This window comes from Solanum tuberosum, unplaced genomic scaffold, assembly GCF_000226075.1.
Source record: "Solanum tuberosum cultivar DM 1-3 516 R44 unplaced genomic scaffold, SolTub_3.0 scf00415, whole genome shotgun sequence".
In the NCBI taxonomy this organism is placed as follows: Eukaryota; Viridiplantae; Streptophyta; class Magnoliopsida; order Solanales; family Solanaceae; genus Solanum; species Solanum tuberosum.
This window is the reverse complement of record NW_006239349.1, coordinates 456,625-474,840: the sequence shown is the minus strand read 5'-3', so window position 1 is coordinate 474,840 and position 18,216 is coordinate 456,625. Positions and strand designations below refer to the sequence as shown.

General features: G+C 32.1%; 1 protein-coding gene and 1 pseudogene across 1 annotated transcript in view; both read left to right on the top strand.

Annotated features, from left to right (window-relative positions):
- LOC102605711 (glycerophosphodiester phosphodiesterase protein kinase domain-containing GDPDL2-like) overlaps window positions 1–12,947 on the top strand; it is a 26,617-nt gene extending 13,670 nt beyond the window's left edge. The window contains exon 3 of the mRNA XM_015303330.1: window positions 11,717–12,947. Coding sequence (XP_015158816.1) covers window positions 11,717–12,864 — 1,148 coding nt within the window. The 3' untranslated portion in view covers window positions 12,865–12,947. The remainder of the gene's footprint in view (window positions 1–11,716) is intronic.
- A 1,670-nt stretch (window positions 12,948–14,617) lies between these two features.
- On the top strand, window positions 14,618–17,673 carry LOC102605369 (glycerophosphodiester phosphodiesterase protein kinase domain-containing GDPDL2-like; annotated as a pseudogene).
- Window positions 17,674–18,216: the final 543 nt, after the last annotated feature.

Below are 18,216 nucleotides of genomic sequence, written 5' to 3'. Positions count from 1 at the left end.
ATCAACCATGGTGCTCTTGTGATTGATAGAAACAGGACAATCACGATAAACTCTTTCCGCTAGAATAGACTCCCCAATAGGTGTAGAAACACAAAAGGGTTCACAAAGTCTTTCAGGAAGAACATCAAACTTATTTGCAACATAAGGAGTTACAAAAGATAAACTTGCTCCTGGGTCTAGCAAAGCATACACATCAAAAGCAAAGACTTTGATCATTCTAGTGACAACATTTGGAGAAATCTACTGCTCATGGCGACTGGTAATTGCATAAAGGTTGTTTGCTCCTCCACCGGTACTAGAAGTAGCTCCTCTAGGTGCCGTCCTGTCTGGGGGAGCAACTGAAGAAGATTGGGCCCTACTGCCCAAATTTCCACTACCTTGCTTATTCTTAGGGCACTCCTTCAATGAAGTAACCCTCTTGCCCTACACTTAAAACAACATGTCTGGCCATCACGACATTTACCCGGGTGGGTTCTACCACACCTAGCACATGCAGAAAACAAGCTACCTCCTTATGCCACACTACCTGAAGACTGTGTTGGTCTAGCCTTGAAGTCCTTCGAATTCTGGCTATTAACTTCACCTCTGTATCTGGGTGCAGGTGCTCTAGCAGATGATGGAGCAGGTCCCTTTTGCCTTTGCTGAAAGGAGGAACGGTTTGAAATACCTTTCTGCTGCCCGGACTCGTTACCGGTCTTAGCTCTCTTATTTCTGAACTCTTCCATGTACCTCAGCTTCTCTTCCTCAACCTGCTGCACATAGACCATCAACCTTAATATATCCATGTCCCCAATAAGCATAGCAGCCCCACCTTTCCTTACTCGACAACCGAGACAGCCCAGCAACAAACAAACTCATTCTATTCCTCATGTCCGCAACCATCTCCTGAGCATAGCGGGATAGTTGTGTGAACTTCAGACTGTACTCATGAACACTCAAAGACTCCTGCTTAAGTGTGAGGAACTCATGTACCTTGGCTTCTCTCAATTTTCGAGGAAACAAACTCCCCAAGAAAGCTTCCTCAAAATTGGCCCAACTCGCAGGTGGTGCATTCTCAGCTCTGCACCTTTTCCACTGGTCGAACCACGTTCTAGCAACATCCTTCAATTGATACGCAGCTAGTTCAACCCACTCAGTATTTGCCACATGCATCACATCAAAAATCTTCTTTAGTTCATCAATGAATTTCTCTGGATCCTCAGTAGTGCTTGAACCCATGAAACTCGGAGGATTCATCCCCAAGAATTCATGAATCCTAGAAGTGTCAGCTCCTTCATGTCGAGATCCCCTTTGCTGACCAATCTGATTAGTTACAGCTTAACTCAAAATTCTAATTGCATCTCGTCGATCGGCATTAGAAACGTCCCCTTGATGTTGCACTCCCGGTGCATAAGGTAACTCTTGCTCATCAACATAACGTCTAGGAAGACACCCTCTGCCAACTCTTTGTGGAGGCATGATTATCTGAAAACACGCGCAAGCATGGATTAGAAAGAAACTTTTAGAGATCAACTCTAACGCACGAGATGAATGTGAAAGAAATGAGAAATCTTTCTAAATATTGCAGCCTCCCAATTATAGATGTGGCACGCTTCACACCGATAACTAGGACTCTACAGACACGGCTTCATAGACTCCCTAGGACTCTAGAACTCAGTGCTCTGATACCAAGTTTGTCACGCCCCGAGCCTACACCCTCGACGTGGCCGGCACCCGAAGACCATTGTTGACCCCGAAGCGAACCCTTGGCCTGGCTTTCTTAACACAACGGAAACTTAACTCAACAGCATAACTCAAAGCAATGCAAGGACATACAACAACTTAAATGATAACATCTAGCCAAAAAAAAAAGGCAACTTGAGTCCCAAAATAGAATATTATATATATACATAGATGAGAGACTCAAAACTAACTGACTGACTGTCTAACTGTCTATGAAGCGTCTATAATACTGAGATGGATGTTGGGACAGACCCCGCAACATCCTAACATCACAAAACTAAAAGAACGAAACAATTGAGTCCTCCGGAAGCAAGGAGGCTCACCACTGACTCTAGAGTGCTCAGCTGGATCAACGGCGTACAAAATAACCGAGTCCTCCGGAAAGCAAGGCGGCTCACCACTGACTCTGGAGTGCTCAGCTAGATCAACGGTGTGCTGGATGCTGATCCTGGGTACCTGCGTCTGCATCATAAAACGATGCAGGCCAACTGGCATCAGTACATGAAATGTACGAGTATGAGAGCTTGAAAAGAGTACAAGAGAACACTTACATTGGCTCTGTACGACTCATGAATCATTGAACTCAATATATAAAGAAATAAGACACATGCAATATATAAAACTTGTAAAACAATTTAAACAATTTATCTCGTAAATGATAAAATCATAAAAAACTCAACTTTACTTATATAAAAGTAATATAGCTCTTGTGGGAGATTCTTTAACCGACAACCACCACTATAAGCCCTAGTGGTGATACAACGTTTTACCTCACGTTGCCCAAGGACCATCCTATACCTTGCCGTGATATAGGACCTTACTTTACTTAGTGGATCCACTAGCTTAATCTTACGTGATCATCTGAAAGAATGATCCGTCAAATCCCATGTTGGCTCATGGTTCTTATGGAGACTTGAGTTAATATGAACTCGTGTTCCCAATTCGGTACTCAATACTACTCCCAAAAATAAAATACTTTGGCTCATGCTTTTAAAACAACTTCTTTCTTTAGTTTGAGATAATTACTCAATGCTTAGCCCAAAGGCTCTTTTGGAAAACATAGTTCCTTTCTTACTTAAATGTAAAAACATTTATAAACTTATTTGGAAATACTTAGTTCCCTAATAGCTTTTGATAAATGAACTCAACTTAAAACTCTTGACTTAACTTGAAACTTGAGACTCTTTACTTAGCTTGAAACTCTATACTCTTTACTCGACTTGAAACTTGAACCTTAAAATGAAGTTAAAACGTTCAATAAAGACTCTTGAACAACTTTGAAAACTTGCTTTGACTTACTTCTTAACTTCTAGACTTGACTTCTAACTTCACTTGACTTTGATCCTAACTCGCCTTGAATTGGATTATGGATTCAAGGTGTATGATCACACGTTTATGGATGAGTTTGGGCTGTTAAGATGTACCTTAAAGTATTGGAAACAACTATAAAACATAGGTACTTTACCAAGAAACATGTATGAAAAAGTGGGGAATGAAGGTAACGGGGAGGATTGGCGTCATTGGCGCTCTAAGAGGTGCGGGGCGCCAGCCCTCAAACTTCAGAGAGGCCTGCTGGGCGTTCTGCCAGGCGCTTTCCCCTAAGGGGAAAGTTCAGCGTCCCTTTTTGGGGTGCGTTGGCTGGCGTGACAGCCCAACCCTTTTCCTCTAAAAATTCGACTTTTTCCCCTTGTTTCTTTCCAACTCTAAACCCTCTCAACCTCAAAGGTTCCAGCAGCAAAATCACAACCAAATCATGTCCCAAATCAACAAGGAACTTCAACACCACAATCAACAACACAACCAACAACTTCAACAACACAACCAATTTTTTCTTGAAAATAAAACGAGTTTGGAGTGTGGGGAAAGGACCAACCCCAACACTAAGGATCATAAAATCCCTCAACGATACAACGACTATTCAACTCAAAAACACAACCAAATCATGTCCCAAATCAACAAGGAACTCCAACACTACAATCAACAACACAACCAACAACTTCAACAACACAACCAATTTTTCTTTGAAAATAAAACGAAGTTTGGAGTGTGGGGAAAGGACCAACCCCAACACTAAGAACTCACATACCTAGTAGGGATCACCCCCGACGATATCCACAATGATCTTTGACGGAATTCTTCTCTTTCTCCTCTTCCTTCTCTTCTTTCTCTCTTCTCTCCCAAGCCCTAGCTCTTTACTACTCTCACTCTTTTAAAATGGGACAAACTGATCTAAAAATCAGTCCAATACTAAATATAACCAAAAGAATTGATTAGGGAAAAGACCGAAATACCCTTAAAATTTCCGGATGGATTTCTCTGCCAATTGCCCAACTTCCAAAGGGAATAACTCCCTCATATGAACTTGAAATCGAGCAAACTCGGTGGCGTTGGAAAGACCATTCCACGAGCTTCGCAAACATAACTGGAACTACTCCTAAATCATCCTGAGTTAGGAGGTATGACTGCTCAAAGTTGGCCAGAAACTCACTTATTCCCACACTTAACCAAATTTTCCAGATTCTGAATTTTTCGAAAAATGACTATTTCCGATTTCCAGCTTCTCTATAGTTATTTCAAATTGTCGGATGTTACAGTTAGGGTGAGGGTGGGTAAAAAAAAAAAAAATAGAAGTTGAAAAATGTTTTTTGAAAATAAGCTTTAAATTTATTTTTTCAACAAAAAAAATTTGATTTTTTCAACAAAAAAATTGTAATTTGAAGTTGAAGGAAAGTTTTGGAAAATGTTTTCCTTAAGTTTTGAAGGAAAGTCATTTTCCTTAAATTTGAGGAAAATGAGTTGATTTGGAAAACATTTACCCAATCAAACATGAGAAAATTGGAAAATATTTTTCGGAAAATGTTTTCCTTCATACCAAACACACCCTAACATTCCATTTTGTTTTTCATCCATTTTTTCTCAATACACGGAGAGTTTAGGAGTTATAATCATATGATTTAGCGAGATTGAGCTTTTGATAAGGTAGTGAAACCAACATGAGGATATAATCTTGCTTGCCTAATATATGTTGCTTCTTGAAAAGGTTATTTGGTGCATGAATTTTATTTTTGTTATTTTCTTGTGGCATCTTTAACGAAATTAAAATTTTATACTCTTGAATGAATCGGAAGATCATCACATTCTAAAAGATAAGGGAGTTGTTGGACTGTATACATGGGAATTAATATGGTTGCCTTGAATATGGTACATCATTATTTGTATACTAGTTTCTGGACACGTGCGTTGTACGTGTACCCATCTAAATTGACATAAATTGTTTCAAATTATCATTTTATTAAAGATAGTTTTATATTAAATTACATGAATATAGTTCATTTTCAAACAAAAATAGTTCAAATATTTGGAATATACTCTTGGATATCAATAACAAATTAAAATATGACAGCAAAGTATCTCTTCTCCAAATGAAATAAAAGATATAACATTTAGTACTTTAAAATACTATAATTGTAAACACAAATTAATATATGTATATTCTTATCTCATAAGTTAATTACCTGCAAGACAAAGTTCAGAGAAAAGAAGAAAAATGAAAAATGAAAAGAATTTGATTGCCATTTCTTAGAGTTAATTAAAATAAAATGAAGGCTACAATTAATAATCAATATTAATTTTTATTATTATTAAGGAATCATATCAAATATTGAATCCTACCAAATTATTTTTTTCAAAATTGAGCTTAGAATTCAGAAACATAGTATCAACGGTATGACAACTTAAAATATGAAACATTGAATTTGTCTTTCTCAAAATGAGACAAAAGGATAAATAAATAAATAAATAAATAAATAAGGATAAACATTTATATCATTATTTCTTTTGTGAATTAAAAAAGTTATAAATAATTTAATTATACGTTACTTTTTCCTTTTCAAATTATTCATCGTGTTTCAATCTTGTACACACCTTCAGGAAAAATTGATAAAAAATGTAGTTTTATATATTCTATCTTATACACCCCTTACAAAAAATAAATATACATAAGTAATTAATAAAATCTTAAGAACAGATTAAATAACTTTTATTATCAATTAATATAGTATAATAATTTAATCGTTAAAAAGATCAAGTAAATTATAATTATTATTTTTTAGAAATTACACCACACAAGTATATTAGTAAAGAGTCATGATCTTATATTTTGATGCATGACCCTTTATTTTACATTCAAAGAAGGAAATTATGTACTAAAGAAAAGCATATCCTTCCTAAAGATCATTCACCTTTGTTCTTCTAAAAAAATAGGGGAAAAAAGATGTTTTGTTCATCCCTAAAAAAGTTGATCCCCAAATCTTAGCTTGCCCATTCCTTGTATATCACATGATGTTGTTTACTACAATATTTTTATTGGTAGATGACAAATCTATATATATATATATATATATATATATAAAGCTGAATATAAATAATCTGATGTGGCAAATCTCTATGACCAACATTTCTATTTTTTTTTATTTTTTTTTGACATTTTATGTTTGTTTTATATTTTTTATTTGTATTTTCAAAAAAACTAAAAGTATTTATGGCATACCCAATTAATTTTACCCTTTATAGCATCCATTACACTAATATACATTTAAGTAAATGGAAGATGAAAAGATAAAAACTATTCATTTTTCATAATCGTTTATACTTATTTAGCCTATGAAATAAAATTTGAGCATTTGTAACAAACAACAACGAATTTCTTCAGTTTGGCTCATCTTCTTTTGACAATGATGATGAATATATGGTATCAACTTCTGCCGCTAAGACGTCTATCAAATTTCTAGCTCATGTGATTTTTTTAACAAAAGAGAAAGAGATAATATCTCATGATTCTTTTGAAGATATTGATATAAAGAAAGATATCATGTAATAAACGTTTCTCTTCAAAATGAAAGACTTTTTGAAAGAATGTTTATTCCTCCTACAAGGAGATAAATATTGAGAGATAATTTATTTTGGTTGAAAAATATATAAGAATGGTGGTTAGTTTACAAAGGGTAAGAAGAATTATTTGGAAAGATCAGGTAACAAACATTTTTCTTCAACATGAAAGACTTTTTGATGAAAGAATGATTATTCCTTCTACCACGGGAATATATATTGAGAGAGAAAATTCATTTTGGTTGAGAAATTTATAAGGAATGATGATTAGTGTTTCAAAGAGTAAGAAGGATTATTCAGAGAAAGAATCAATCTATTTATGGAATTTGTATCAAATTAAGGAGAGAATAAGCAAAAATTTATTTTGTGATTTGGAAGGAGAGGAAATTAGATATTATTTCTTTCAACTTCATTTTTCTTCTAATTTCTTTGTTCTTTTATTTTGTCTTGATTTTTTGTATCTTTAATTAAAGATTTTTTCCTTATTTATATTTAATTAAAATTTATATATATTTTCTAAAAAAATAATTAAAAAGATGATCATATTTAGTTTATTTCCTCGTCAATGTTATTAATATCATTATTAGTGTTATTTATATCATTTTCTTAAATTACTTTTTTTATATCCTTTATTTGTTTATATCAAGAAATTAGTTATTATAACTTTATAAGAATTACATATGTATTTTTACATAATTTGATTTATCATTTTTAAAAATTTTGGATTATTTCTTCTTCTAAAAGTTTCTATTTATATGTAACAATAAAGCTAAAATAGAAAATGTTTGGTGACACCTTTCTCAGCAATAGATACTTATTTATTCTTATCAATTTTTTCTGACATATTTGTTATATTTTTCTTAAAATAATTGTTGCCTCGATTTGTATTTTTATTTTTTTAGCATTTTTTTAATTTTAAAAGATTGTAAATTTTATGTTAAAAACTTATAAAATATAAAAAATGATTTATTTAACTCCTATCATCATCAATACTATTAATTTCTTTTACTTCTTTCCTTAATCTTCATCACATCATTAATCTTCATCTCAATATGTTGTAGGAATGAAAAGAAAATTATCATTTCAAAAATAAAGATTAAATTATAATTTTGTTATGATTAAGGAAAGATAAGTATATTATTTCAATATCCAATAACCACATTTAATACATTAAAAATTAATTGAATAGCTGTAAATGGAAAAAGAATCTCCATTTAAGGAATCATCATTTTTAAAATTTTTGAATCATTTCTTCTTCTAAAATTATACTACACTATAAATACAAACTTCAAGAAAAAATAGTGATAAATGAAATAATTCGAATGATAAACATTTTAAGTCTTCACTTTTAACTTTAAAATTATAAATTTAAGTCATCGAGAAAACAAAATATATGAAACACTATTAGGAAAGAGTAAAAATAAATGTAGTATTGCGTGTGAGCTGTGTAAACAACCAGTTGCCTAAAAGTAACTATAAATATATATTAAATAAATTTAGTCATGTCATATATAGTTTTAATATTACATTAAATTGAGAGATGAAAATGACATCTTCTTAAATGTCCTTTCAAGAACATGCACTATTATATACTTATATTCTTATCAATTTTTTCTGACATTTTTTGTTATATTTTTCTTAAAATAATTGTTGCCTCGATTTTTATTTTTATTTACTAAATACAATATGTTTTATTATAATTACAATCAATATATTAAGCAATATGTAATAGAAATGAAAAGAAAATTATCATTTCAAAAAATTAAAGGTTAAATAATAATTTTATTATGATTAAGAAAAGATAAATATATTATTTCAATATCCCATAACCACAGTCAATACATTAAAAATTAATTGAATAGCTATAAAAGGAAAGGAAATCACCATTTATGGAAAATAAGTGGTTGCAATACCATAATAATTAAGAAGAGAGTAAGTTACTATTTTTAATATCCTAATTTGTAACTTTTGACCTACTACTCCATTAAAAAAATGCATTTAATAATATAAAAAAGGTTATTAGTTTAATATTTTTTCTCATTCTACTAATTCAATTCAATTAAACTTAATTTTAAAGATAAAACAACTACTCTATTTTGATTGTTATCACTATATTTCAAATTAAAAAAATTCATGAAATTTTTTTTCTTGCACTTTGATTTTGATTTTGATTTTCGTACTATTATTATTTTCTATGTCATTTTCCAATGATTTTTTTTATTTCGATTTAAAATTTAATGTTTATTCTTAAACTCTGATGGTACAAATTAAGGTGAAGTAGAATATTATAAATGATTCTTCTATTAAATAAGAAGATATAACAAAATTTAAAGGGTGAAGTTTGTTTTTAAAAAATGGATAGAAAATTCTATCAAGGTATTATAACGTCATTATTCCATTTTTTTAAAAATGTAAATGATGCATTTGTTTAGTATTATATTGTTATTTCACATTATGAGATATTTCTTAGACATTTAAGGTGAAAGGTACACCAAAATATATATTGCATATAAAAGGATCAACTTCACTAGAAATGAAAGAATTTGTTATTAGCAAATATATTTTAACTTATTTGATAAAGAATATATTCTCCCTCATTTAATAAATGTAAAATTTATCAAGCTTTAATTATTTTTTTTCACAATCTTTATATTATTAAAACAAACAATAATATTACAATTAAACAATAGAGTAAATATAAAATTAATCAAAAATATTAAACTTGTAACAATCGCGCGAAGCGCGGTCAAGTTCTCTAGTGTAGGGATAAGTCAAAAATTATAAGAGAATGTGTATAGTCAAGAGTTGGGAAAGTGCGTTGCACGTTTATCCCCTATTATTTTCATAAAATTTGTACATGCCTAATTTTATATCTTCAAACCCACATTTTCAAAGACGTTATTTTTATAAAATTTGTACATGTCTAATTTTATGTATTATTATTCTACTAAGTATGTGTTTAGTCAAACACAACAGTATCATCTAATTTTAACACAATTTTAGTATTACTCTCACTATTCCTTTTTAGTTGTCATATTGCGCTTTTTGAGAGTCAATTTGACTAATTTTTAAAGTTAATTTAGATTACACTAACTTGATATTTTGAAATAAGAATTTAGATATTCAAAAACTATATGAAAAGTACTATAAATTGCAATTATTTTTATATCAATATGATGGAAAAATACATTTGAAAATGTTAGTTAAAGTTTATATTGTTTGACTATTAAAAAGAAAATAGTAACAGCTACAGAAGAACGGAGGGAGTAGTTCACGAAATAGGAAATGTTGAACTATGTAAAACTAATTAAGATAATATAATATCTAACATTATCGGAGTTGCTGACATAGAATTAGCGTTGATACTTATAATATTAAAAAAAATGATTAAAACACCTAAATAGGACTAACTTGCTTCTTACCAACCAAAAAAAGGCACAAGTATATAAATAATGATGCACCACATTCGAGGCAACCATGTTATTCCCATGTATACATGTCCAGTAACTCCATTATCTTTAAAATGTGATACATGATCTTTAGGTTTATTCAAAAGTATGTAATTTTAATTTGGTTAAAAGACGCAACAAAATATAACAAAAAAAAACTTCATTTCATACACCAAATACCTTTTCAAGAAGCAGCATATATTAGGCAACCAAGATTACTTCCTCATGCTGGTTCACTACTAAAGATTGATGAAAGAAATTCGAGGAAAATGAAATTGACAAATTCAATTTTGACCGACGTGTATGGAGAAAATGAATGAAAAGATTGAGTATATTTTATTAGGAAAATAAATCCTTGATTGATTATATGTACATTGACATTTCAAAAGTTAATATTGCAATAAAGATCGGAAGATGAACCAATTCAATTGACATTAAATAAACATAATTAAGTACTAAAGAAGTGATACAAAGTTCAAGAAATAGTAAATACACACTATTAAGTCTAGGGAATTCAAAATACACGCTCCATGAACTATAAGGAGAAGCCTAAACATCCAAGTTATTCATATACTAATGACATACAGTTAAATGTATATAGTCTCTTACTATTAACTGATTTATTAATTGTATGAATAGTATTTACTACAACTTTTGGATTTTCTAGTGTTGTATACTATAATATTATATAATTACTATCTAAATATAATTAAATAATATTTTATAACATTTTCATTTAGAGTAGCTTTTTTTTAATGGCATTATTGTAGGAACTCAATTTTATAGGAATATTTTGGTATTTCAACTTTCAACTTTTTTTGTTCCCACTTTTATATATATATATATATATGATTATACTCTTTTTTTTGATAAAAAGCAAGTTAGTTTGCCAGCAACTCTCATAATACATCCCATAGTGTTGTTAATTCTTTTGTTCTTAAATTTAGAGCAGCAATTCATTATAATATAAGACCATATACCACTAAATGTTATTATTACCTTAATAAGTTTTTAAATAAGTTCAACATTTCCTATTTTGTAAAATAATAACTAAAAATTAAATTAAAAAATAAGATGATATTGCAGTGTTTGCATAGAGAAAACATTTACTTAGAAGAATATATAAAATTAGGCAGGTACAAATTTTATAAAAGGTATAATACATAAATATGTCTTTTAACTTGGTCTCATTTCATATTTAGGCCCTTCAACTTTGGGTATGCACAAGTAAACACTTAAACTTGTATAAAATTATACAAATAGACACACACATCCTACATGACATCCTATGTGGCAATTTGCATCCTACGTGGTGTCCTACGTGTTTTATGCTACGTAGGACTCATGTGTCTACTTATTCAACTTTATACAAATTTGAGTGTCTACTTGTGCACCAAAGTTGAATGGCATAAATATAAAATGAGGTGAAGTTAAAGGGCACATTTATGTATGAGATAAACGTGCAACGTTGCACGTTTCCAAAGACTAGTAATCAACACAAGTGAGCACAACACAAAAATTATAAAATAGAACAACTCGAAATATATATATATATATATAATTTCTGAGAAGAACAGAACGGTCCGAATAAGAAAAAGACATCTCTAAGATATATTGGCTCAAGAGGAAGTTAACTTTATGACTTCTCAAACTTGCAGCGTATTTGGTTACAAAATTTGTGATCGGCCTTCCGCTTGTTCTTGTATTTCTGGTGATCAAATTCAAAAGGAGGCATTTGTCGATGTATGATGCGATTGAAGGCTTTTTGCAAACACAAAACAATTTCATGCCAATCAGATATAAATACTCCCACGTAAAGAGAATGACCAGAGGATTCAAAGAGAAATTAGGTGAGGGAGGTTACGGCAGTGTATACAAGGGAAACCTTCGTAGTGGAAGAGATGTAGCAGTGAAGATGTTGAACAAGCCTAAAGCTGGTGGGCAAGATTTCATGAATGAAGTAGCTACCATTGGAAGGATTCATCATGTCAATGTGGTCGGGCTCGTGGGGTATTGTGTTGAGGGAACAATACGTGCTCTTGTATACGACTTCATGTCCAATGGATCACTCGACAAGTACATCAACACCAGTCAAGAAGGAAGTCCTCTGTTAAGTTGGCAGAGTAAGTATGACATTGTTCTTGGAGTGGCTCGAGGAATTGGGTATTTGCATCGAGGCTGTGATGTACGGATTTTACATTTTGACATCAAACCACACAACATTCTTTTGGATGAGAATTTCATTCCTAAGATTTCTGACTTTGGGCTTGCAAAATTATATCCAACAGATAATAGCATTGTGACTCTCACAGCTGCTCGTGGAACTATTGGATATGTAGCTCCAGAATTGATCAGCAAAAGCATTGGAGCAATCTCTTACAAAGTTGATGTTTACAGCTTTGGAATGCTGCTAATGGAAATGCTGGACTTGAATAGACATGAAGTTGCAAATGAAGAGAATTCCAGCCAATATTTTCCTTATTATATTTACGATAAGTTCAACAAGGGTAAGGAGATCCTGGTGGATGAAGAAGCAAATGATGATGAAAAGAAGATGGCTAGAAAGCTGAGTTTAGTTGCATTATGGTGCATTCAGACGAATCCAATACAACGCCCTTCAATGAGTAAAGTATTAGAAATGCTTGAAGGTGAAGTTGAAGTGCTAGAAGTACCTCCTCAGCCTCTTCAATCTCAACCGATTGTTTATCAGATGATGGGAAGTTCTATGATATTTTCGTCTGATTCAATGGCTTTGTTAGAAAATTCTGCTGATAATTCTGTCAAAGTAGACATTTGTTCTGATTGATTTGTATTGTTCATTTAAAATGACATATATGCGAGAAGGGCTTCACATTTTACGAAGGGTCGGGTCTGAGTTGGTCCGTCTCGAGACACTGCATTGTGTTCTCGCTGAACAAATACACATGGACATAATTAAAAGTCTATTTTCAACCTTAAGACTTTAGCACTCGATTATGGGGCTTGGGATTATAGTTTGGGATGATTTTTATGAGGTTTTGTTGGATCTTTGTAACGCATATATCCAACCTTCTAATAAGCTTTACAGCAAATCTTATCATCAAATTAGTGATTTAAATTGGGAATTTGGGGTTTTTGCCCCTAAGTGAGATTGATGTAATTCTTTCTAAAAATATCAAATTTAGTTCATGAAAAGATAAATCAGATAATTGGTCCAAACTTGAATGAAAAGGATTAAACTGGGCATAGGCCAAGTAGTACATCTGAAAGACTGTTGGGATGTATTTATAGCCTTAGTTTTAGTTTGTAATAGAACGAATTTATAAAAGAATAAAAGCTTCAAAAAGAAAAATCATATTGAGTTGGACAAATTGGGTTATAATCCATTGTTTTGCCCTAATTCAGCCACCCGTCTTGACCCGAGCAAACATTACTACGCATAAGCATAATATATAAATATGTCTTTTAACTTGACTTCAACTCATATTTATGTCCTCCAACTTTGAGTGTTTACAATTAGACATTTAAATTTGTATAGAGCAAAACAAATTGACACATGCGTCTTACGTGGCATCCTACATGGCAATTATCATCCTACGTGGTGTCCTATATGTATTATGTCATATATGACTCATGTGTCTACTTATTCAACTTTATACCTACTCATATTATGATCATTAATAAATAGGTAAACTTCATGGGCTTCCTCTTGAGGGCCCTTCATCAAATTGCAACTTTCTCATCAAGGACTAAAAACCTAAGTCTTCCATTGACTTGAAGTTTTCAATTGTTAACTTTGTTTATCACATTTCGCTCATAAAAGGTGAATTGTCCGTTTTTGGCTGTGTTTTAGGGAGGTCCCTTTTGGTCTGTAGAGTCCAAAAAATGTCTGTATTGGGGCCGACTCCACTACTATCGCCTTCTGCTTGTGAACATATCCGTAACAAAAGATACCCGTTTCGCTTAAACACAGATCCAAAACATTGCAGAGATGAATTAGAACAGGAATTAGCTTGTGAAGGTAACCAAAGCGTTATACCAGTATTCTCGAAGAAGCTGTATGTTCAAGCCATCAATTATGATAATGAGACAACTTTACAAACACAAGATGATGTATGCTCTTTGAGACCTCAGCTTACCTTTCCCCAATACAACATAATTTCTGACACATATTATTTCAGTATAAAAGGTATTCATCTTTTGTCCACAAGCAGAACGGACATAGTAGTGAAATTCACTCTTCCTAGCACTGCTTGTTTCAGAAAGATGATAATTGTGTTTCTTTTCTTTTCCTTCTATATCCAATAGACGGAACATTTTGAGAATAGAATGTAACATATCAAAGAGACTAATGACTTGCTGCTTGTTTCCCTGTGGAAGATTTAAGGTTGAGCTTTCTTATCTCCTGTCCTCTAGCAAACAAGGTAGACTGATCTAGTCCACATATTCCATGACATGATTAGGATTAATATGCCCAAAATGACTTGTCAATGAATATCTATCAAATCCAACAACCCTCAGTTAATTTGACCTAGTCAATAATTTTCCAAGTATAGGAACTCAGGAAGGTGTGTGGAAAAGTTCACTCCACAAACTGAATAGTTTCAAAGAAAAAGATATTGAGGTTTTAGAACTGTTGCCAATCATATATAGTACTAAACTACTAGTGATTAGCATCAAACTATAGAATTCAAGAAAGAGTTTTAGAAATGTCCATCTTACTTTTCTTGGTATTTTTCCCATTGCTTAGCTTAGGACACAGACTAGAGGGTTGTGAGGATTCTAGGTGCAAGAGTGATGGTCCCATCGTTCATTTCCCATTCAGACTCAGTCATCAACCAAAACATTGTGGCTATGATCTTGGATTTGAACTACATTGCAACAATAAAAAAGACACCATCCTTGAGCTTCCTTCGTCTGTTCACTTAGTTGTTGAAAAGATTGATTATGTCTCACAGAAAATTCACCTTTATGACGAGTGCATAGCAGCCAAGCTACCAAAACTGAATTTGGCACAATCTAATTTCACAAATGATGAAGATCCTACAGACCTATTCAATTGTTCTGCACCATTCTCAGACAATAATTATGGTTATTACTTGGTTCCATGTCTTGGTTCTCCTGGTTACCAAGTTTATGCTGTTACTTTGACTTCAAGCCTTCAATACTTCTTGTCTGGGCCTTGCACAAAAATTCATCAGTACCCATACGCATGGTACACATTTATGGAGAACAAACTGCAACTGAATTGGTCCATACCACTCTGTAGGAACTGTGAGTTCAAAGGAATGGATTGTGGTCTCAAGGATGGAACAAAGCTATCGGGAACTCATTGTTTCAATCGAAATATGACCCATAAAGGTAGGGGTGTGTATCGGTCGGTTCGGTTCGGTTATAAGTATTATCGGTTCGGTTTATCGGTTTTCAGTTTTTTAAATATGCTAAACCGATAACCAAACCAATAAGATATTTGTTATCGGTTTTCGGTTTATCGGTTTTAGGTCTTTAACGGTTCGATTTTCGGTTTAACCAATAAGAAAATGCTTTCAAACAAATATATGACTTATCCAATAATTTGATGCGATACGCATACATCGAAATAATCATTCCAAACGGGACAACAAGGACCAACTTGTTGTATTTTGGTCATCACAACAAAGACTTGGTTAATTTTCGATCACCATAATATATAAAACGAGGCCCCCTTTATGCAATAAAGAGAATCAAATAAAACCAAATCATAGACAAAAGTCAAAACAGTAGCAAATGAGGCCATGCTTATGGTAACTAAATGAAGTTCTTACGTTATTTTAAAAAAAAAAAAACACAATTTGAACTCTTGACGTTAATCAAATTGCAGATATTTACAATCGTGCAAAAGCTAATATTAGTCAATTATAAACTAACTAAAGTAAATAAGTAATACTAAAAAGTAAAACCTAAAGGTTTAAATAACTAAAAGTAGAGAGAAGAGTTAAATTTGTTAAGTAGTGTTAATTATTGCGTAGGGTTTTATATTTTAGTCTAATATACTACTAATTATATTAATATATTATATATATGCATAACTAAATATTAAAATAGTAAATTATTATATTCTTAATGGGTTATTGGTTAACCCAATAACCCAATATTAAAAACCGATAACGAACCGATAACCCAATAATTTTTTTTTGTAAAACCATTAAATAACCGTTATCCCAATAACCCAATAACAATAAACCAATAACACTTTTTTCGGTTCGGTTTATCGGTCAGTTCGGTTTTTGCACACCCCTACATAAAGGTACTACCTGTATGTCTTAATTAATTTTTTCCATCATTATTAAAAAAGCACTTAACAGACACTTCAATTTTGTCCATAATAGGTAACACTAAGCAGCACTTGATTGTAGGTTAGTTTTATTAAGTTCTTACTCCATCAGTTTCCTACTTTATTTTCCTATATGCTTATGACATGTTATTTATTCAATTATTGTAGGTGTAGTTTTAGGTACAGCGCTTGTTTGCATTATTGTCTTCTCACTTTATAAGCTATATTTGACAAGTAGAAATGAAAGAGAGAGTCGAGTTAGACTTGAAAAGTTTTTGGATGACTACAAGGCCATCAGACCAACACGATATTCTTATGCTGATATTAAGAAGATAACAGATGATTTTAATGAAAAGTTAGGAGAAGGGAGTTATGGAACTGTATACAAAGGCAGACTTTCCAGTGAAATCTATGTTGCAGTAAAAGTCCTACGCGATTCCAAGGGTAAAGGGGAAGAATTTATCAATGAAATCGGTACAATTGGGAGAATCCACCATGTTAACGTGGTCCGCTTAGTTGGGTTTTGTGCTGATGAATTCAGACGAGCTCTGATCTACGAATACCTACCAAATGATTCACTTGAAAGGTTTATTTTACCAGTAAGCTCTGTCTCACTCATCAGCTGGAACAAGCTTCAACATATTGCTCTGGGTACTGCAAGAGGAATTGAGTATCTTCACCAGGGATGTGATCCTACATTTCGATATGTGATTTCGGCCTAGCCAAATTGTGTTCTAAAGAAAAAAGTGCGGTCACTATGACAGCTGCTAGGGGAACCATTGGTTACATTGCACCAGAAGTGTTATCAAGAAACTTTGGTAAAGTTTCTCATAAGTCTGATATTTATAGCTTTGGGATGCTCTTGTTAGAAATGGTTGGTGGGAGGATAAAGATGGATCCTAAGACGAATAACCACAGCAAAGTGAATTCTTTGGAATGGATATATAGACATTTGGAGAAAGGGGAAGAATTGAAGATTCAGATAGAGGAAGAAGGAGATGGTACAATTGTGAGAAAATTAGCTATTGTTGGACTTTGGTGCATACAGTGGCATCCCATTGATAGGCCTTCGATAAAAGAAGTTACTCAGATGCTAGAAGGAGATGGGAGCCATCTCAACTTGTCCCCAAATCCTTTTATGGCTACTAATACGCCTAAGTTAAATGTAAGTCCTCTCAGTGAAGATCTAGACGTCATATTAGAAATTGAATAACAGTTCAATGTCATTTGTATAATGAAAAGGAGATAGTATAAGAATTGCAAAAGTACTTTGTTTCATAGTAGTGATCAGGAAGCTGAATGATAAATATGTAGACTTATTTCTCGATTTGAATGTGTTTAATTATATCCTTGCATTAAAACCATGTTAATCGGATGTCCACAATGGGAAAGAAATGAGTTGAATGATAAATGGAGAAATAGTCCTTCTCTCAAACACACTCATCCAAAAGAAAAGTCAGTTATTTCCTCAAAGCTGTATCCAATATTATAGAGAAGGCCAATTTTTATAAAGGCGAATTTAGGATTTGAAGAGGATGGATGCATAGTATTAATGTACATACTAATTACTATTACTTAGTGATGGATGCAAACTTAGTATAAGTAGACATGCATAAATTTATTAATATATCTAAAAGTTATTCGACTAAGAATTTGGACTTAGGGTGTGTTTGGTACAAAGGAAAATGTTTTCCTGGAAAATAAATAGTTTTTTGATTTATTTTCTCATGTTTGGTTGGTCAATTTTAGTGTTTGATTTATGAATGAAAAATGTTTTTGAGAAATATCTTTTATTTTTACTAGAGTAGAAAATAAATTTTGAAATTGAAAATATTTTTTAAAAAAAACATAATTTTTTTTTGGGAG